This window comes from Tenebrio molitor, chromosome 1, assembly GCF_963966145.1.
Source record: "Tenebrio molitor chromosome 1, icTenMoli1.1, whole genome shotgun sequence".
Lineage (NCBI taxonomy): Eukaryota > Metazoa > Arthropoda > Insecta > Coleoptera > Tenebrionidae > Tenebrio > Tenebrio molitor.
This window is the reverse complement of record NC_091046.1, coordinates 11,606,622-11,628,757: the sequence shown is the minus strand read 5'-3', so window position 1 is coordinate 11,628,757 and position 22,136 is coordinate 11,606,622. Positions and strand designations below refer to the sequence as shown.

The following is a 22,136-nucleotide window of genomic DNA, read 5'->3' as shown; positions in this document are numbered from 1 at the left end:
GACGCGTTAATTAATCGGTCAGTGTTTGAGGGGTTGTTTGCGTACACTTGCGGTGGCAAAAGACTTTCCCTTCGTGTGCACAATACAAGTCGCGGTTTATGGCAATTTTTTTTCGATTTGCGTGTTTCATGTTCATTGAGTATTTGATTGTCTATGTGTTAATCCTTTTACATTCGAGAGGTAAGTTTAGTGGAAATGCTGCCGTTTTGCATGCCGCCGTGGGTGGTAAATAGTTTTGCTCCTTGGTGTTCAAATATTTATGTACTGCCATCTTTTGGCATCCTTCCAAAAGCTTTACTGAGAAAGAATGTATTTATAATAAACAGCTTGAGGTTGTTAAACGAGCCTTGCGTTGAGATGTCAATACTTTACTGTGGTTGCTTAGACGATAACAGCACTTTATTAGTTGGAAGGACGGAAACATATTTAAAAATAATATTGCAACATGAAGGTTTACTTTGATGTAAAAGTCGGTTACAACGTTTTCAGATACAGTGCAGAGGTAGACGCAAACTCTGTGTAAAATCAGCTGATACGGTGTCAAACTACTGGTCAGGGGTTTATAACCTCATAAAATATAACCAGGAACAAAAAAGACTTAAATTCTTGGGGTAATATTTAAGAATTGTTGTTTTTTTTTAGATCATGGATAATATCACGAATTTATCCTCCCAATGATATTGGGAAAAAAAATACGAATGATTTTTAACTAGTTCTTGTGCTCAATATAAAAAAAATCTGGACACTCTTTTTCAGCTTTGATTTCTGAATTTACTTAACACCTGTTGCATTTTTATAAGTTGACTGATTAGTGATTATTATAAAAACTGATTTGCCACAGTGTTATTTCATTGTTAGATTTTAGCGTTTTTCTTTTTAGACACATTAATTATTTTTAATTATTTACCATTTCTGCATTTTAAATCTTAACGTTGTATAAAAAAGTGAATATTAATGGTGAATTGTAAAGTAAGTTGTACAATTAACAAATTTACCTATACATACTTACATTTGGATTTGGAAATATGTTTTGCAAGCAATATTTGGTGTAAATAAATTTTACATTTATGGTTATCACATATTTTGTCGTTTATTTATTTATTTATTTATAATTCTTGCACCTCTTAAGGGAGAATATTTTAATCTTAAGCAGTTCCTAAAGTTGTCTTTTCAGTTCAATGTTGATAATTTTTGTTAATAAGATAATGCTTCAGGAACCTGAATAGATAATGATTTGAACCAGATTTAGCCAGGAAAACAGACATGGAAACAATTTCTCAAACCATTTTTACTGACTGATTTACCATTCTGTCTCAACTGCATTTTCTATTTAAAAGGATTACTTTTCAGCTAACGTTTCTTTGAAAACTCAACCAGTTCAACGATTGATATAGTTTCCCAGTGATCTTCTGGTCAGGATACAGAATCTCCAAACATTCTTTGAATAAAGCTCTATCTTAGGTGTTCTCTAGAAAAAACACCTTTTCTTTCTTAAAATACAATTTAGATCAAAAGCAAACTGTAGTCGTTTGATCATTGCACTCCTATGTAAAACTAATACATCTTATCTACATATGTACCTTTCCATTTTTCTGTAGTACTCTTTGATATGCTGATAAGAATATTTACGTATATATATTTCTCTATCAATTAATTCTTCAGTTATTTGCTTTTATTTTATTACAGAACATTTAACGAATCTTCTAGTATTAATTTTGTCCAAGAAATTCACTGCTGATAACTGCTTGACTTCTTATCATAAACAATTTTAAATATTCTGATCGTATACGTTGTTGATATTTCTTTTTAAAGTCATGACCTCAAAATCGGTATTTTCCGGTTGTCTTTGGGGTGCGGGAAAAACGATATCCCGCACGCAGTGTTTTTCACTTTGCAACAGAAACTAGGGAAAATTGCATTGTAAGGTTGGTAGACAGACGGAAACGTTAATTCCTTTCAGGATTTTACGTGAAAACATAATGACTTAGGTACTTCCTTTTATTTTAAGATTTAAAAAATTCAACGATAAAAAATATTTTTTTCTATTTTGCACTTATAACACAGTCAGTAGAACACTCAAACGGGTTTCGAAAAGGAGCTCTTTTCGATACGCGTTTCAGGAACATTTACTTAAATTTTTAATGTTGACAATGACTCATAGTGAGTTGTTGCTATGTGATCACTGCATTTCACAACACTTTAAATTCAAAACTTAACAATTGTTCGTCTATTTACCAGCGCTACCAACTCTTATATTTGCCAAATATAATTTTCCTAGCATTATGTTTTGAACTTTTTTAAATTTAAGGGACAAAATAGAAAAAATGTTGTATTATACTCGTTTTATTTATAAGTCATTTTGTCGCACTTGTTTGGTTTATAACATTCGTTGCTGCGCTCCTCGTGCTCTAAAAAACGCGTGCGACAAAATGGTGTCTTATAAAACTCGTATAATAAATTACTATTGGTTTGTTAAAAGTCATCTTAATTAATCTATCTTGTGTCAGAGCTTTTGAAATGAGATATTTTTTGTTATTAAATAAGATAAAGAAAAAAAATACTGTGTTGTTTTTGTTGAAAGTTGGGAAATGGAATATGGTCTGCTAAATCAGCTTACATAAGGGGTACTTTTCAAATTTTTTAAATTAAATTTAGATTAGACTTTTATCTAAATTCCGGATTTTATTATTTAGACTTCATGTTTTAGATATTGTCTAAAATGACTGCAGTAATAAAAGCGGTGGACGATTTTGTAAGGTATAGATAAGAATAATATAGCAGTACGTAAAGGTGCCGACGGTAGTTTATGATGACAACGGCTTTGTCGCCGCCCGGAACTGATAAAAAGTTGAAATATAGTCTATGGGGCCGGACATTATGGATAAACCACAAACTCCGTCATCTCTATCTTACTGCAACAACACTCATATTCATACCTATCAAAGAGAATATTCTCCATAGACCATTAAATTTTTTTGTATGTTTCCACCCATAAATTTATAGGATACAAAAAATAACTTTTTATCTGTATGCCAGGAAATAGATATACCTACAATATAAATTTAAATATTGAAATTCTCATTTATTTGAGACACGCACAAAATTGATTTTTAAAGAAATTCAAAATAATTATAAATAAACACTAATAGTAAAATGTACCTCCAAATTACTATCGTAACAGTAGAACTTTCATGATAAAATTTAAAAATAGCATTACTATGTTATTATTACCAAATTAGAAATTGGGGTTTTATAAAAATTATTATCAATGAATTACTAGCAAAAGCAATTAACGTTGTCCCAATTTGCGAAGGACAGTGTTTGTTTTTTTAAGTACAACCACAGCATTTTTTACCTATTTTTCTTATCTATTCTTATTGAGTATTTAATCTTGAAGTGATTTCTTCTTTGTATTTATTTTTTGTATGAATATTCTAACATGAAATGTTCTTGGTATGTTTACTTATTTTTAAATATTTCTTAAATATGTTTAAAGTTATTCCAGTTATAAATATTTTGTTTTTATTTTAAGATTTTAAATACATATGATAAGAACCAAGTCACCATCTAAAATTTCTGTTGACAATTGTGGTTAAGAGAATAAGTCTACAATTTAATTGGATTTAACAGAATTTTTTAATAGATATTTTTCTAAAATGAGTAAAAGCATTCTGAATCAAATTAATCTTCAGTACGGTGAGCTCTGAATCACAACCCATGACAATAATAACAATAATAACAATACCTCCAAAACATTTTGTTATAATTTTCATCTTCCATAAACGGTGTGATGTGTTTTCCCAAATTGTCGCCATTTATAATGTTTGACTCAGTGTTCTAATTTTACATTTTGATTGTATCGGGTGTTCATTTAAATTTATCCTCAAAGTAGGCTTTGAAGAGTTGATTGTGAACACACCAAGGATTGCAGATCACGAATCACCTGTTTAAAAATCTCACCTCACTTTTTGCGTTGTTTGTGTTTTCACTTTGTACACTGACGAGTGGTGCGTTCACAATCAACTCTTCAACGCCAACTTGGAGGATATATTTAAATGAACACCCGATATTTTGTCTTTTAGATTAGAAATACATCTTCGTTGAATAATATTATCAAAAACTATTTTACGATATCTCAACAGATCTCAATAATTTAATGTCTAAGGGCCAGTTTACAGAAAGCGAATTAAATATTTAATTGGAATTAAATTTCGTTTGGTTCAATCTGATCACGTGTTCAATTAATCTCGCATTTGATTACGATTAACTTAATTTCGCTTCTGTAAACTGGCCCTTTATTTTTAGAAAATATAAGGGATTAAAGGAAATGCATCACAATTTCTTGATCGTTTGACATACTTATTTTGAACAACTGAAATCTATAAATCTCTCTTAAGGGTGGGGTTTACCTGATTTGAAATGGTCGAAAAACGGTGGTTTTTAAACATCCATATCTTTAAAACCACAACAGATGAAGGCAAGGTCCTTTTTTTATCTGAAAGATACGTCTTTCCTCTAGGGCCCCATACTTTTCTTTTTTCGATTTCGTTATAAATAACAATAAAATAAATTGCAATTTGAGGACTATGCAGGAAGCTGTAACACTAAAACCTAATTCGAAATTAATTAAAAAAAAGTATGGGGCCCTCGGAAATTGAATTTTAAAGCGGTTGGTGCCATCACCGTTTTTCCAAAAAAATCACATATCTGAAAAAAACGACAAAAATGTGAAGGAATTTCGTTCATTTACACCGAAGAAAAAATTGGAATGCAGGCAACCAGAAATTATTCTTTACCTTCAGGCCAAGTGGCGATTCCTAAAATAAGTAGGTATATTTCGGCTAGGTAGAAAGAAAACATTTTACCTGTAATTTATGCAAGAGAGCGAAGGGTGTGCTCTCACAGCCTTCGGACAATTGACACTACTAAGAACTGAGGAAAGTGGTATTTTTATAGATTCTGTTTTTCTGTAAAATTTAATTGCAAGACCACTTTTATTAACATTATGTATGCGTATTTTCAGCCGTTTTGGCGTAATTTCTATTTTTTGAACATAGTATTTTTTATGTAGCAATTGTTTTATTTGAATTTATATTGCATTGCTATAAATAATAGATAACAACAACATTTATTCTTGACTGTCTCAATGAATAGTTATTTTTATATTAAGTGCGCGAAGAGAGTGTTTTTTGTGCATGAAAAGGTCTTTTACGTAACATTTTAATTGAAATTAAACATTCATATTTGTAGGGCAGTTCTGGTTCTGGGTAAATTATTATTATAAACTAAATTAATGACGAAACTGACAACACTGCGAATATTTAAAAACGAAACGTCATATGACAGGACCTGACGCCAATCTAACAAAAAAATATCCTGGCCTGCTGCATGTTTAAAACAATCGTGAACGGCTAATATGTACTATCGCGGCCATCCAAAAGTGAACGATTTTTTTTATAGTTTGATTTTTACTTTAAATCATAGACGTCCTAAAATGTCAAAGTTTGACACTAGCGATAAAAAAATTATTGAAACTATTTTTTTTAAATGCCACATCTCACTCCGATTCAGACAGCTAGGGCTATTGCAAAGCCAGAAGCAAATTGGTCTTTGGCTGCTGTGGCCAGAGAATTACATTGCAGTAAGACTTGCATCTTCAATATAAAGAGGCGTTGGCAAGAAAACAGGCTTGAGAGGCCAATACGAATAGGTGTTGAAAAGGTTTCTTTACTAAAGTTTACTTTCACTTTAATAATGTATTAATTACTTCTCAGTCTCAATTTTATTAAAAATTATTTATTACAACTTTTTATTATTAAAATAGTAACGCCTGCTGCACGAACGCCAATGAATACAGCCTGATTTAATCTAACGAAAAATACGGAAATTTTCGCAAGCTATCGTTCACTTTTGGATGGCCGCGATTGTACGTAGGATTTTACCACTAAATTCACATTTGAACACTTTGGTTGGTTTGGGAGACGAAAATATCTAAAAGCTTAGTAATGACGTTTGAGGATTATGAACTACGGACTACGCCTCCGGCTGGTTCTGGCAGGTACCTAGATATTTCAGGTAAAAGTAGGCGAACTGAAGAGCCGGTTGATTCATTTCAAATATTGCAACCCAAACTACACGAATTCGGAAATTTTCATCAGGTAAACCCTACCCTTAAGTAAAATGTGTCGCTTAATGAGATTTCCGGTGTGACTAAGTAACATCATAAATTTTATTGTTTTCCAAATTTTAAATTAATATGTTGCAAACCACAAGTGTAAATAGTATTAGTAAAATAAATTTTTTTTTTTTTTTGAAAATTGAAGGCAAAACAGTTCGTAGAAATTTCGCAAATGAGAATTTGCGTAGCATTTGCGAGTTCAAGAAATCTCCTAACTCGGTGTGACAGTCGTGGCAGGATGTTGTTGCACTTTATCAGAAATGCGTTAATAAACATTAACATTGTTATAATGTTTTAGATGTCTAAAAATAAATTTTGTAAAACACTGCATAATGAGATGAGGGAGCTCTTCCTGTTGCCTAATTGAAACGGAAACGAACAATCGTGTTGGCCGCGACAAACTCGCGTGGCTCGACTTAAATTTACTGATAAAACCTCTGATAACAGATCAAGAAGTCGGTGATTACCATTTATTTATTAAATTTAAATAAATGGTCACAAGATTCCAGTTCGTGTGCTCTAATCGTTCACAAAACTTTACGAGTGTGCCACAATTTTAGAATACAATTGTTAGTAAAGCTGTTATCTCTCCCAGCCCAAAATGAGGTAAGATTTGTTTTGTACTCATGAGAATGGCTGTTGGAAATTATGCACTTTTTCCTTGAATTAACAATCACTTTTCTCTCCTCATTCCACTACATTGAATTATTTTTAAATTGAAGGGATGGTGTTGGTTGCGTGTCGGTGATAACACATTACATTCTTTCTTTAGAATTAAACGCGTAAAATCTAATTATAACATTAATGAGAAATTATTGTCGAGCACGAGCAGTAAAATATATGTGTGAAATTATTAATTGTGAATTGGTGGTAAATGCGAGGAAGTGGCTTAATTACGTGGTTTTCTTTGTGCTTTCAGAAAAAAGTGCCCTCTTCGTCGCAAAATGTACGAAAGCTCTTGCTCCTACCAAGGAGCTTTAGAATTAAAACGAAGCTCAGGAAGTACGTGCCCGCTAGGAATAAAGACTGAAGAATTCGGGACAGCGGCCGATTGGCCTGCTTATAGATTTTGTAATCCCAGCACATTCGAGCAACTCAAACAGAGTGTTGAAAAAGCCAAGGCAGCTTTGCAGGTATTCAGCAAGGTTTTTTTTTGCATTACTGTGTTATATAATCGTTCTTTTTTTAGGACAGGAGTGGCTTCTTAGGGACGGGGAGCGCCTTCAGCGATTTGTACAGTGGTGTGTCTAGTACAGGCAGATCTCAAGAAAACTTACAAGATAATAGTAGAATACGGGAAAGCAGCGATAACGATACGAAGAGAATAAGTCAAGGTAAGCTTTTAACAGTATTTAATATTTTTATAGCATTTTGGCTACAGTATGAGTGGTTTATTTTTCCAAAGAAATTTCTACACAGTTGTTTAGGAGACAACAGTAAATTAATAACTATTAATGCGATGAATATTATTTAGTGAAAAACATGTTTAATATTTTTTTTAAAAGAAATCATCACTTAAGTAATAAACTTGGATTTTCTGTTGGACCACTTAAACTATTATTACATTTTTTTGTTAAAAGTATCACATACTAGGAAAATTCATTCGTTCATATTAATAATTCCGTTTTCAAGTTAAAGTACAAATAATTTTTTTTTCTATGGAATGAACAACAATATAAATATTAATAACTATGTATTTAAATAAATAAAAATAATTTTCTTGAATATTTTTCTGTGTAGGCATTTACTCGTTTTGAAATCCACCCGGTATATTTCTTAACACTTTTCAAACGTCCTACGTTTGAATTGCCTGTCTAAACTTGTGTTGCACGGACTAACAGACTACGTGCATACTGGGCAATTACTTAAAATTATTCTTTAATGAGGATGGTAGTACCCTACAATTTAGAAATAAAATAATTTGTTGTCAATTTTTTTTAAGACGATTACAAAAATGTGTATCATATACAAATAAAAGTAAACAAAATAAAGAGACAGAAACAATGTCATAGTGTCCATTTTCCATAAAAAATATTTATCTAGTAATAAGTGATATTCTTGTTTTCTTCCAAATTTAAGCAATATAGCAGTAAAAATGATATGCTATCATATTCACAAACTCTTTAACAGTGGGACTTTTGAATTTTTTCGCGATTTTCCACAAACCAAAAAAATTAATCAGTCCCGCTGGGTTTTTAAAGACAATTGTTACTTCTGGCCGAGTTCAGTTGGAGGATTAATTTCACTGTGTGCAACTATGGCTACAATAAATAAATACAGCAGTACATGTATGCAGGACCCATATTTTTGGAAATGCTATAGGATGGAGAAATAAAAAAGTTCCAGAAGGAATTGAAAATAGTTACGATTATCATAGATGGAGAATCTATTAAAATAATTAATGAAAGATCTTTTGCATGGGCAAGGATGTTCATAGATTCTACGTCACCCACATTGACGGAAACATTGCGCTTTCAAAATACAGGGTTATTCACGAGAGACTTCCGATGAAAATTTCATTATATGCAACCGAAACTACAATTTCCAATTGTTTCTAGCTTTCTAAATTTATAAAAAGTAATTCTTAAATCAATGATTGCTGGCCCTTATTGTCTGTCATGTCAGTTTTCACATTTACATTAACTTTTGCTCATAACCTCAATAAAAAGAAAGTGTCATAATTGATCGTATTCGCCAAGCTACTTGGATTGCTAACTTATTTCGAATTAAACAAAATATCAAGTTCTAGGGGTTTATTTTATTTTGGGTTGCATATAACGAAATTTTCATCGGAAGTCTCTCGTGAATAACCCTGTATATATTTTGCAAAGCCAATTTAATAAGTTAAACTAAGAACCTCTACAGGTCTGTATACATATTTACATTTTGACAATTTATGTTATTTTTGTCTCCCACAGAAAATAAACTCTTCATTACAGTTTTGTTTTCTACTACTGGCAAACTAAACTTCACGGAACTACAATTTCTGTTAAATTGACGTCATTTCAAAACTAATATTAATTTTTCTAATTTTGACATATAAAGTGACACTTTTCAAAATTAATTGACGTTTGGAAACGTCACACTTTTCGTAACTGGTTACGAAAAGTAAAATCTTTCCTAACTGGTTAGGAAAAATTTATTGTATCATCAATTTGACACTGTTATATTTTTTGTTTTTAAGCAAAATAACCGTGCCTACTTACCTACTTGATATTTTAACACGATAATAATTTATTATTAATGAAATTTATTACTTCGTTTAACGTTTGAAGAAACTTTTTTTTTGTCAAAATTAGAAAAAATCTTGTATGTAACACATTAGGAAATGCAATTTTGTGTAACTCGTGTGATTTTGCGGGATCTCGCTGCGCTCGTCCCGCAAATATTCCACTCGTTACACAAAATAACGCATTTCCTAACTGGTTACATAAATAGCTATTGTTTAGCTAGCTGAAAAGTTGAGTCTTATTTTTATGCTAACTTCTTAACTGATAATTATGTATATTTAATTGCTTTGATGACAGTATTTTGAGTAATTAAACAATTAAATTAATAATCAGAACCGGTATAATAAATACATACACCAAATACTGAAATAATATAATACTGTTTCAATATTCTAGAGATTCTAATTTAACATGCGTTAGATGTTGAATAGTCCGCAAACATATTCTTTTTGAAAGATTTAAGGACCGCATTCTGTGGGCAAAAAAGTAATATTTGTATCTATTATATTTTTGGATTGCAGTGGAAAATCTAGTTAGTAATCAAATCAATAACACGTTTTGACCAACTTTCGATAATCAAAATGATACGTTTGTCTCAAAAATTATAGGTTTCGGGTGTGAGTAAGAATCTTATCAAATCTGTTGCGTGTATCTTTTACACCCACAAAATCATCCATTTCATAAAACGGACATGCAGATCATGAATTAGATCGTGTAAATTCATATCATAGGTTACATGATACATACACAGATAGGTAGATAGATATGTAATTATTGATATAAAATACAGAATCTAGCTTGATACAAGAATATTGCTCCAGTCAGTCTAGTACACATTTACGAAGGGTCGTTTTTATATTCCCGGACTAGGCCATTTCCAATTTTAATGTAATTTTTCATTACAATGGTTTTTAATCACGTATGCCTTAGTAGTGTGTTTGACAATTTCGAGAATAATTGCAGCAGTATTAGTTCTAATATCTGTCAGTTTGTGTTGTCGCGTATCAAAATGAACAAACTTGAATATCGAACAGTTATAAAATTTCAAACAAAACAAGGAAAAGCTCCAAAAATTATGCGTGAAGAAATATTGGCCGTTTACGGGGATGATTGTTCTTCCAAATCGACTAATTGCGAATGGTCAAAGTTGTTTAAGTATGGTCAAAAATCACTGGATGATGATCTCTGCCAGGCAACTGTTTTTTGTGATTGGCAAGGAATTTTAATGATTGATTATCTGGATAAGGGTAGTACGGTAACAGGAGAGTATTATGCAAACTTAATGCATCGCTTCAGAGATTCTATTAAAGTGAAAAGGCGCGGAAAACTGACGCAAGGTGTCCCGTTACTCCGCGACAATGCACCAGTCCTGAAGTCAAGATTTTCAAAAGCTGCCATTGCTGAATGTGATTTCGTAAAAATTGACCATCAGCCTTATAGTCGAGATCTAGTCCCTTGACTATTTGCCGTTTCCAAATCTCAAAAAAACCTTAAGGGGAACAAAACTGAGGGTGGATGACGAACTTAGAGCGGCTGTTGAAAGGCATTTTGCAGACAAACCCAATTAATATTTTTATAATGGATTAAAAATGTTATTGAAACGATGTAATACTTGTATTCAAAAGCAAAAATCCTATATTCAAAAATACATTTTTGTTGCTGTTCTAATCTTTTTATTTCATGCCTAGTCCGGGAATATAAAAACGACCCCTCGTATGTTATTTGGTTTATTAATTATTATATGATATATTGATCTATTAGGTAATGCATGAAGTACATAATATTTTTGTTTTACAATACAAAAATTTCCGATAATAATGCGGAAACTGGAAAAGTGCCCCGAATGCTTGCAGCGTTTCCACGTTGATTGGCACCTGGCAAGGGAAATCCTCTCGAAAAGGAATTTTTTTGATTTTCATTATTATATTGAATTAATACAAAATAAAAACTTAAAAACTCACTACTTTCAAAATGACATTTCGCGACTCCAACAGTCAACCGCTAACGTAGATTTTGCCCACTAGGTAATGGTTGAAAATCATCCAAAAAGCATTCGCCTTTTTGAGCATTCTAAAATAATTTGACTTAATAATAATAAAATCTGGTTTACTAGACGCCATTGCTCCAATTTAGATGTTGAAAAGTGACAATTAATCGCCATTAATTCGATTGACACTTTAGCAAGCATGGCATGGACCATCTATTCACAGGGTACACGACAAATCAAACTTCGATGCGCGAAGACGTATTCAATACATTCGCTCTTTCGTCGCTCGTGCCTCAAATAATGCAGTCATGCTCGAAAAATATCTTCTCGCACTCGGTTCGTAAACAACTATACAGTGTGGAAACCACTTATGGAATAAATTCAGTAATTTCAAAACTGAAACAGGTCGCTTTTTATTTCTCATGGTGCTTATTTTAAGTTGCTTCACTTGTTCATGACGTCATCCATTTTTGAGCTATGACGTCATCACTATTTTTTTTAAATGACAACACTGACTTTTTTCTTCTTTTTCTGGTAGACCTTACTACTACCTAAACGATTAATGAAAAAAGTTGGTACCTTAGATAACAATTTTTTTGAGAAAATGATCAATTTTACTTCAAAAATTTAATTTATTTTTTAATGTAAAAATTTTAATTGACCTTAAACAGAAAGAAACAAACATCTAAGGTTAACAATAAAATGTAACGCAAATGTTGAAATTACCCCCCGCCAACTTTTGGCACTGTACAATAATGTCAGGGCTGATTTGTTCCATTTCAGCGCAAATTCTCTGTTGTAAATCTTCTAAATTGTTTAGTCTATTAAAGTAAACCCTCGATTTTAAATAACCACATCGAAAAAAAAATAAGTACATTAAAAATTAAATTAAATTTTTGAAGTAAAATTTGTTATTTTCTCAAAAAAATTGTTATGTAACATACCAATTTTTTTCATTCATCGTTTAGGTAGTAGGAAGGACTATCAGAAAGAGAAGAAAAAAGTGGGGGTTGTCGTTTAAAAAAATTGGTGATGACGTCATAGCTCAAAAATGTCATGAACAAGTGAAGTAACTTAAAATAAGCATTATTAAAAACTAAAATTGACCTGTTTCAGCGTTTTCGGCAAATGTCATTAGTTTTGCAATTACTGAATTTATTCCATAAGTAATTTCGACACTGTATATTATAGGCAACAAAATGTTCTGTTAACATTTTTAAAAACCAGTTATTTAACCGTGTTGTATTTATGATGTTTTTTTTTTCTTATTAAATGACATAAAATCACATTTTCGTTCATTTCAAGAGTAAATATTTGAATTTTTTCATAGCAGTATAACTTCATTAGGTGCATTTTGTGAGGGCCCCAACACACTAATAAGCTCTAAACATAGCCAATAGGCTTCGCGAATAGGAACAATAATTAGTTATTAGAAAAAAATGTGTAAAATTTATTTTGATCTCATGTGTCAAGCTTCAATGCATTTTGAAATCTTGTTCTCAACAACAAACGAAAAAAACAGGTTAAAATTGTATCATGAAAACTTTTTCCTATAACTTTTTTCGATATCTCCAATTCGAAGTAAAATATCGAGAACTAGCCTAGTCAGTTGGCTGGGTGTACAAACTCTAAAAGATGTACTTCATGAAGTTCTGCGGCTGTGCAAACATTCACATCTCTACTCCTAAAAATAACGAAAATACCAGTGTACATTTTATTTTTATTAATCTTGTACAATAAATAACAATTAGATCTGATTTACTCTGACGAAATTATACTGAATCTGTCAAAAAGTGTTGAAATCTATTTTTTCTGATATGATTTAACAAATGGTGTGATTATCGCCAATGATGTTTACAAGTGAAACGGTGCTGCTCTGGTTTCACGAGTCAGGTCATCCATTATTAGTCATATCACGAGTTTACAAGTATATTCTTTGATGAGAGAATTTTCTGAATGAATAAATGAGGAGCATTTAAATCCATAAATACAGCCACTGGCTTTGCTTTAAATTTTTTATATCTACCATTGTATTGAACTTCTAAAATATCTACATCTCTAGTTGTTACAGAATTAATATTTTTTAAATGTTTTACTTGGGAATTTGTTATTAAACATTCATCGCTTAAAATTAATACAAAAATCCCTAGAATTTGCGAATTTAATTTTAAAAAATTTAATTTTTTAAAATTAAAACAAGGGTGCAAATTCGAAAAAATAACATAAAAAACTCGTTTTATAAGGGCATTGGCGCACTCGTCCCATAGATCTACACCTGGGACGAGTGCGCCTAATCAACCCTTATAAAACTTGTTCTTTTATATACTATTTTGTTGAGATATCTTCATTGGTTCTTTTGGTTTGCAGGACGTGTTACAATCCCCCAGGCTAACATTGACTTATAAATAATATTTTTCTATTTTGCACCTTTAACACAGTCATTTTTAACACTCAAACGGGTTTCGAAAAGGAATTCTTTTCGATCGCCATTTCAGGAACATTTAGTTAAATTTTTAATGTTGGCAGTGACTCAGAGTTGCTACGTGATCGCTGCACTTCACGACATTTTAAATTCAAAACTTGCAATAATTGTTCATCTAGTTACCAGTGTTACCAACCCTTTACATTTGCCAAATTAATTTTCCTAACATTATTTAAAATAGGGGCAAAATAGAAGAAATATTGTATTACACTCGCTTTTAAGCCATTTTGTCGCACTTGTTTGCTTTATAGCACTCCTCGCTGCGGTCGTCGTGCTCTAAAAAATGCGTGCGACAAAATGGTGTCTTCAAAAACTTGTATAATAAATTACTATTTTCTATTTTGCACCTTTAACACAGTCAGTATAACACTCAAACGGGTTTCGAAAAGGAGTTACTTTCGATACCGGGTTCAGGAACATTTACTTACTGCACTTCACCACACTTTAAATTCAAAACTTCCAATTGTTCGTTTAGTTATCAGAGTTACCAACCCTTTATATCTGCCAAATTAATTTTACTAGCATTATTAGCATAACTGAAAAACACAGCTGACATTGTGCTTTGCTGCTCAAGAAATACGTGGTCATATTTTGAATTGATTTTCAAATGCTGTTAGGATATTGCGTTAGAAATAATTTTAAACATTGATATTTGCTTACCGATACTGTATTATATTGGAATATAAGGTTAGGAAGTGCATTATATTATAACAGAATCAGAGATTCTATTATGGCCCTAACTAACCGTATATCCCAAAACGTTTTTCGCACAATCGCTTCTACGAAAAAAAAAATGGCTTCGAAGTTATTTTTTTAACAGGAATATTTTGAAGATATTAATGGCATTAATGACTTAGCTGAGTAGGTATTGGTGTCGTTATTTACTTACAGCATTAGGGTTGTTAAGTTCAACTTTCAGATTGTGTCATCAACAATAATTGTAAGTGCCTAAAGTTGACTTAAGTTGCAAAAAAAAACACTCGTCATTTGCAACAGCATTTTTCAATATTTTTGAACCAAATAAAGGCATAAAGGGACCAGAAAATCATAGTTTGGGTTGAATATTTTCCATAGGAGTACAGTTTTAAAGTAATTTCAAATGACTAATGTCATAAAATTGCTATTGCAAAGGCACAGTGGTTTTTTGCAACTTGAGGCAACTTTAGCTATAACAACACGATTGCGCGAAAAAAAATTAAGAGTAAAATTATAATGTATTCTTTTAAACTTTTAAATCAAGATTATCAGGACTGATTATGTGACTGAAATCAGTATCGCAATTGGTACATATCCTTGTATCCTGAACGTAAGATGGTACAGTAGCGTGAAGCTGCGTCTCCATAGCAACCCCTGCCTCAACCGTATTGGACGCGTACGTTCTTCCTTCTTTACACTTACAACTCGTTCAATTTCTCCTTTTTGCACATAATATTTATAGTTCCGTAGCCATCGTGATATGTTCCCGAATTTGTTTCGTTGAAAAGAAAACAGTGTAGCAATCTTTCACGTTTATTAAGATGAATGATAATTCGCCCAAAGGAAACAATGGAAATTGGTCGAATTAAAAAAATAAAAAAACTTATCTACTTCAGAAACAGTAACGTAGAACAATACATGAAAGAAAATAAAGGGACCCTCCGAATTATAAATTCAAAGGAAACAAAAAAGCAGGACATAAAAGAAACGGAGACATTGTGAAGTTCTTCGGGAGGAATATAAAAGTGTGCACACTTTTGAAATTAATGATTTATTTGGCCGAAGACCAAGATGGCGGGAACGGAAGTCCTCCAAGATATTTAGGACTTTGCGGAAACCGTGGCTTCCAAAATAATGGAGACTGTATAAATAAGTTGATAAATTAGTTTATTATTTGCAAAATAAATTAAGAAGCAGGTGACTTTTAGACAACCGATCGTAATAAATTGTTGATCGTTGAATATTTATTAAAAAAATATATCTTTAGAGTAATGTGATTAGTAGGAACAAAAACAACTTGAGAAATATCACGTACCTACATAATGTATAATTTACCGAAAAGATGTCGGAGTATCTTCATATTGTGTCTTTCTAGTTTATGTAAGTACAATTTTCATTAAATGAACAAAAATTTAGCAAACCAATCCTACATCAATTGCAATAACTAAAATTACTGATTAGCGCAAATTACGAGAAAAACTTGTTCATAAAATAATAAAAACATTTTTCTAACATGTCACATGTCACGTACAGATTTCATTTATATATGTTCGTATACAATATTTTATACTTGCTTGTAGTGGATAAAAATGTCTACTGTTTATCGATTGTATTACGTTCTATTGCCAATACCCCAGCGGCATGCAATCCAATTTATTCCTTCCAAGCTGACGATATCCAAGTCCAATAATTTTACGATAACATTTTCAAAACAACTTAACCGATACCCGGATAGCTTAGCACAACTGACAAGTAAGACATTTTGAGATTGTTTTTCATTATGAGGAACGAAATTGTTATTTCATATAAAAAAATTATACATATGAACATTGTACATATTTGTATTTGCAAGATGTTTCAAGAATAGTATATTATTCTTATGATACGAGTCTTATAAGAAGCATTTTGTAGCATGCACGGGTTTAGGGCACGACAAGCTTGCGAGGAGAGCCATAAAGGAGTAAGTGCTGCAGTCGACTGCAAAAAAATCGAGGACATCATAAAAATCTAGATCACTTTTCCTACTTTTAACACATGTAAATCAGGCTTTTCTGACTTTTAATAGCATGCTTTTTCAAATAGGTTATGTCTGACACAAGGAATGTCTGATGTAAGAAATGAAAAGTTTTGACATTTTGCTTGTTTCGGTAACATCAAAATTGACAACAAGAAGGGTGAATTAAACAATAGAAAATTTGATGTACCTACTCGATTTTTTTGCAACCGATTGTACAAAATGCCTTATAAACTAGATAACAATTTTTTCTACTTTGCACCATTTAAACCATTTTTAATCGAAAATTAACTGTTTTTCAAATTTGAGGAAATTTGTCGTGGTTGGCAACAAAATGTAATTTTTTGGAAGATTCAAATGGCGCCATTGGACGCTACGAATAAAAGCACAATATTTGGCGGTGAAAGGAATATTCACCAAAATGTTGTGGACAGCAATCTTCCAGGGATTAGTCTAACTCGCGAAGACACGTTTAATGTTTGCAACAATTGTATATTGTGTATTGTATATTGTAAATTAAAATTCGTTTTGTTTTGACGTTTATTTGAAAAAGTAAATTGCACTAGTGTGTTTCGATACGCAAATTTCTGTTAGAGCATGCAAAATGCGTGTCGTAATAGCTTTCAAATAGACCCAATGTAGAAAATAGTAATTTGTTATATATGTTTTATAAGACACCATTTTGTCACACGCGTTTTTTAGAGCACGTCGAGTGCAAGGAGGAGTGCTATAAAACAAACAAGTGCGTATAAAACGAGTGTAATACAATATGTTTTTGCTATTTTGTGCCTATTTTAAAATTAAATTTTAAATTAAAAAATAATTTCCCCTAGACCAACTGTCATGGTTGCTTTGATGAAAAAAAAAGATATCAGAGTTTGGGGATGTTTATTTTACACTTAATACAGCAATCACTCACACTACCATACTCATTTTCTGAAAATAATTGTTAATCTGCACACTTCAACATTGTAAGAGCTTTTGACTTTTAGCTGACTACCTAAGTTACGCAATGCCAGTAGAAAATTAATATGTATGTACATATGTACGGTGCGATCAATTAAAAAATAAATCGAGTCGGCGTGTTACCTATGGCAACCCATGCAATAGCATAGGCCCCAAAGCAAACTCGATTTATTTTTTAAATGATCGCTCGGTACTATAATTCACTGTTTGAAGCGTAGTGCATAAAAAGCACGTTTTTTAAATGGGAAGTTAAGCAATCTCATGAGTGAAAAAAAACACTTTATGCGTGAGTTCTATACAGTATTTTTTCTAAGACAATAAGATCAACATAAACATCAAAACAAAAACCTAAAATTTCTCCAAGATGGTGAGACAACTTTAATTATTGCTACTGCACTCTTACGATTTATCTACGTATTTCGGTGCATGTATGTACATATTTATATAAGCCCAAAGTGAAATAGTAACACGCTATGGCACTTCACTATATACATTTTTTAATGTTACAATAAACACATATCTTACGCACTAAAAATAGTGATATATGTATAGTACAATCTTTTTGACAGTAATAGAAAAATTATGTATACAACTTGTGTATATAGGTCTTTTGCTGTGCTCGTGTGTGTATATTTCCTAGTGAATAAAATCTATACATATGTTGCATGGATAACTATTTCTAAGCAGAAAGTTGCTCATTATTATTTTGTTTTATTAATTACTGGCCAAAATTAATAGATGAAAACATGTGTCCGACAAAATTTTATAGACAAATCATCATTTAAATTTTCAGAATCATTATGGTACACGATTAAAATATGATACTAAAAGAGGACTTAAATAATCTACTTCTAGAAGTTTGTTTTACAATGCTATAATAACTTAAACTACAAGAAATTGATTTTAAGATAGATAATCCTCATAAAACAGAAGATGCTTCAAAATGTTGATAATTGGTTTTTTTGACAAAAGAGTTGGAACAATATCAGGAAAGCTAAATTACGAATCATGAAAGTCATGAAAATAAACCAAAAATAATAATTAATTCCTCAACACGATTCATAAAGATGAGACACGAATTTAGTGTACCAATTTTAAAGCAGCAGAATATTCGTAGGTTACAAATCACATACAGGGTCGCTATTAAATATGTGTACAGTTGATTATTTTAAAAATCCTTTTATAGGATCTCCGTGAAACTTGGTATACCCTTAGGAAGATTTAAATTCTGTTTAAACATTTTTTTTTTCAATTTTGTACCGTCATTTGTTTTTGATATACAAGACCAACTTGATTTTTTTAAATAGGATGATGAGTCAAATTTAACGTTTTTGAATAAGGAACTTTTTCTGAATTCAATGATATGCTACATGCATATCTTTATTTGTTTTAAAAGCTGAAAAAGATATTTTCAAAAATTTAATTCTCAAAAAATAAAACCAAGTTAGCATTGATAATGCTGTCATTAGCAATCTGTCACTTGCACATTAACCAACATTAAACTTGTGTACAATAATTTTGACCACTTTGAGCTCATTTTGTAGAACAAAAGAAATATTTTCTGTTTATGCTTTTTAAATTGTTTTATTAAAGTACGTTAAAAAACAATTTAGTCTTGAATCTCCAAAACAAATGATGGTACAAAATTGAAAAAAATACGTTTAAATCGAATTTAAATCTTTCTAAGGGTCTACTAAGTTTCACGGAGATCCTACAAAAGGTTTTCAAAATAATTGATTGTAGCCATACTTAATAGCGATCCTGTATGTACTTGTAATTAATTAGACCTTTATAATGGTGATAAAGTGCATAATTAAAGTTTAGAATATAAATACATAATTATTGTAGAGTGGGCATTAAGAGGATAGCATCGCTTACTTACTTATTTATTTAGCATAAATACTTTCCTCTTACACTTTGCCCACACAGCAAATAATTGGTCAAAAGTGCTCTATAAGAACTCCAAAAAAACTCACACGATTAAGTAGCAATACACGAATAGCAATACTCAAATATTGACAGTATACTCGTATTTGTATGATGGTGATTTCATAAGTTGACATTTTAACTTGATCTACTATTATAAATATTTCAAGAAATATACAGGGTGATTTACGAGGAATAATGAGCCCGACGGAATAGAAAATGCAACCCGCAATTCATCAGGAGAAAAACCCGGACATTTACAGCTTCGATGTCCGGCTTTTTGTTGCAATGTATTGTGGGTTGCATTTTCTATTCCGTCGGGCTCATTATTCCTCGTAAATCACCCTGTATGCAGATCTTGAGTAATATTTATTATTAAATTAATTGTTGTTGTTAACTGTCGAATGTATTCCTCATGTAGTGTTAACAATTAGTGTAAGTAAGAAAACCCACGATTTCTGCTATAATTTTCACCGAGACTCATCTATAGTTGATTGTCATCTTGTGATTTAACCAATGTCTTCCTGTGTATCTTCCGAGGTGTCCAGCACTTAGACATTGTGCTTGTTGCACAAATTTAAATAGTCAAGATCATTTGAAATGTAGGTACACATTGGTCTAATACTTCATTCAACACTTTATGAATTTTGTTCCTGCTCGAAATTGAGTATTATCTGTTTAGAAAAAAAGAAGCTTCGCTGGCTAAGTCTAAAACACAAAAAAGACACTAGCCAAATACATATCACATATTATATTTCAGTCAATAGACGATCATTCATTGGTGAATAGTTGTTCATTTGTCCGTCAACGGTTGTACGTGTATGTCAGGAACAATAAATAATGAACCACCCTCGTAAAAAATATCAAATATAGAACAGCGTTCTTTTCTAGTGTTGATCAGTGTATTAATTAGTACTTCTAAATAAATATGTTAAAAATTAAAGGGATTATATTTTAAATGTTTGGAATATCACTTAATAATAATTGTAGTTGCAATGTAAAATGAGATAGTAAATAATAAAACATATTTCTCACGCAGGCTGCACAAAATGTGACTTGTGAATAATGCACGCGTAAGCGAGGCCAATATATCAATTAGTAGCACCCGCTAACCACCAGGGCGTGGCGAACACAATATAACAACCCCCCAAAGCAAAGCATCATCGTAACCCCCTGCAGACCGAGCGATACTTGATATTTATATCCGCACTATCATTTATAAGTTCAAATCAATTATCTCTGACAAGATCCCACCGAATCTATAAAAAGAACAGACCGACCGCGATTTCACAATGCAAAAAATTAAAAACAGAAAAATTACTCAATTCCACCAAGATAAAAGAGAAAAGAAAAATTCTCGCAGATTGTGTCAGATATTTTCTTGATGTCGAGCTTCCTACTTCCGGCGACAAGGAACTGTGATAATGATAATTCAAAGTGACAAACGGTTAATTGGTGCACTTTTCGTTTGTGCTCTATTATGGCATTTTAACTTTTCCCAAAATAAATAAAGGGGGATGGAGACACTCCGGGTGGGTAAATTCTGCGAGTCATTCTTTTGACGGTAGGTGGTGCGATAAGCGGCGGTCGGGGTGTCGATAAAGGAGTCTAAAAAGACACCCCTGGGGAGTCTAAGTGATGTGCCATATCACATATTATTTATTGCTCACGTCAATCTCGCCGAATGTAGGGTAGCTTTCCAAATTCGGTCAGAAAAATCTACAGAAATACAATCAAAATAATATTATTTTTTAGGGTGTAGCAATAATGACTATCCGTTCCAATTACGTGACGCGGTAGGTCCACGTGTCATTGCTAACTCTGTGGTTTTGCATTTTGTGGCAAAATTAATATGCACGTTTAAAGGTAAATCAGATATTGCCGATTTTACGAGGTTCTTTTTTACATTTTGTCCATTGTGAACTTGGTTTGATGATAATATCCAAGGCCTCGGTGGTGCAGTGAAACAAAAGCCTGCCATAGATCATAGGGACTGCTTGATGTACTATGTTCGAGAGGTTGATGTGAAAACAATCAGAGTTGGCCGCGATAACGGAGAGTACAATTAAGCTCTCTGATTCAACATGGCGGTAGGAAGCGGCACATCAATCACTTCGCACACGTCAATTAGCCCCCGGAAGCATCAATTTGAACAACGCCCGCTCGGATCACATAACCTATATTGATTTGCTTGACTTTTTCAAATTGTTGGAAAAATTGCTCTTAACACTTAGTCGTGAACTGTACGGCGTATTGAAAGGGCCGTTGCGTTGCCGCTGTTCACTTTCAATAATCGTTAATTGTATTGTACAGGGTCGTTTTGTTTGCTTAGTGGTTGTTGGCACGCATCGGCATCAAGTCACCCGTGGGAAAGCCGACCGCCCCTTGCTTGGGAGATATACTTTATAATGATGTGCGGATCATGCCCTAATTCGTTAAATGGCTCGAAACATATGCTCCTGCCTCGGGGGGATCCTGTCAACATAAATTTGTACCTACATAATCATAATCTTTCCCTGCCAATCTTAGATCTGGCCTATCGATTAACAATTAATTTTCATAAAACACTCTACTAGCACTCATTTATTGAATCTTTCAACATTAACGTGATTTGGTGAGGTTAGTGTGATATTTAATATGCGTCATCTCATCACATT

At 32.1% G+C, this 22,136-nt stretch overlaps 1 protein-coding gene across 2 annotated transcripts in view; it reads left to right on the top strand.

Annotated features, from left to right (window-relative positions):
• The first annotated feature begins 6,510 nt into the window (after positions 1 to 6,510).
• Positions 6,511 to 22,136, top strand: part of Ets65A (DNA-binding protein D-ETS-3) — an 81,760-nt gene continuing 66,134 nt past the window's right edge. Inside the window, exons 1-3 of one of the 2 annotated variants that reach the window (XM_069047362.1) lie at positions 6,511 to 6,784; positions 7,098 to 7,311; positions 7,368 to 7,512. In XM_069047362.1, coding sequence (XP_068903463.1) covers positions 6,780 to 6,784; positions 7,098 to 7,311; positions 7,368 to 7,512 — 364 coding nt within the window. In that variant the 5' untranslated portion in view covers positions 6,511 to 6,779. The remainder of the gene's footprint in view (positions 6,785 to 7,097; positions 7,312 to 7,367; positions 7,513 to 22,136) is intronic. The other variant, XM_069047371.1, reaches the window with a different exon arrangement.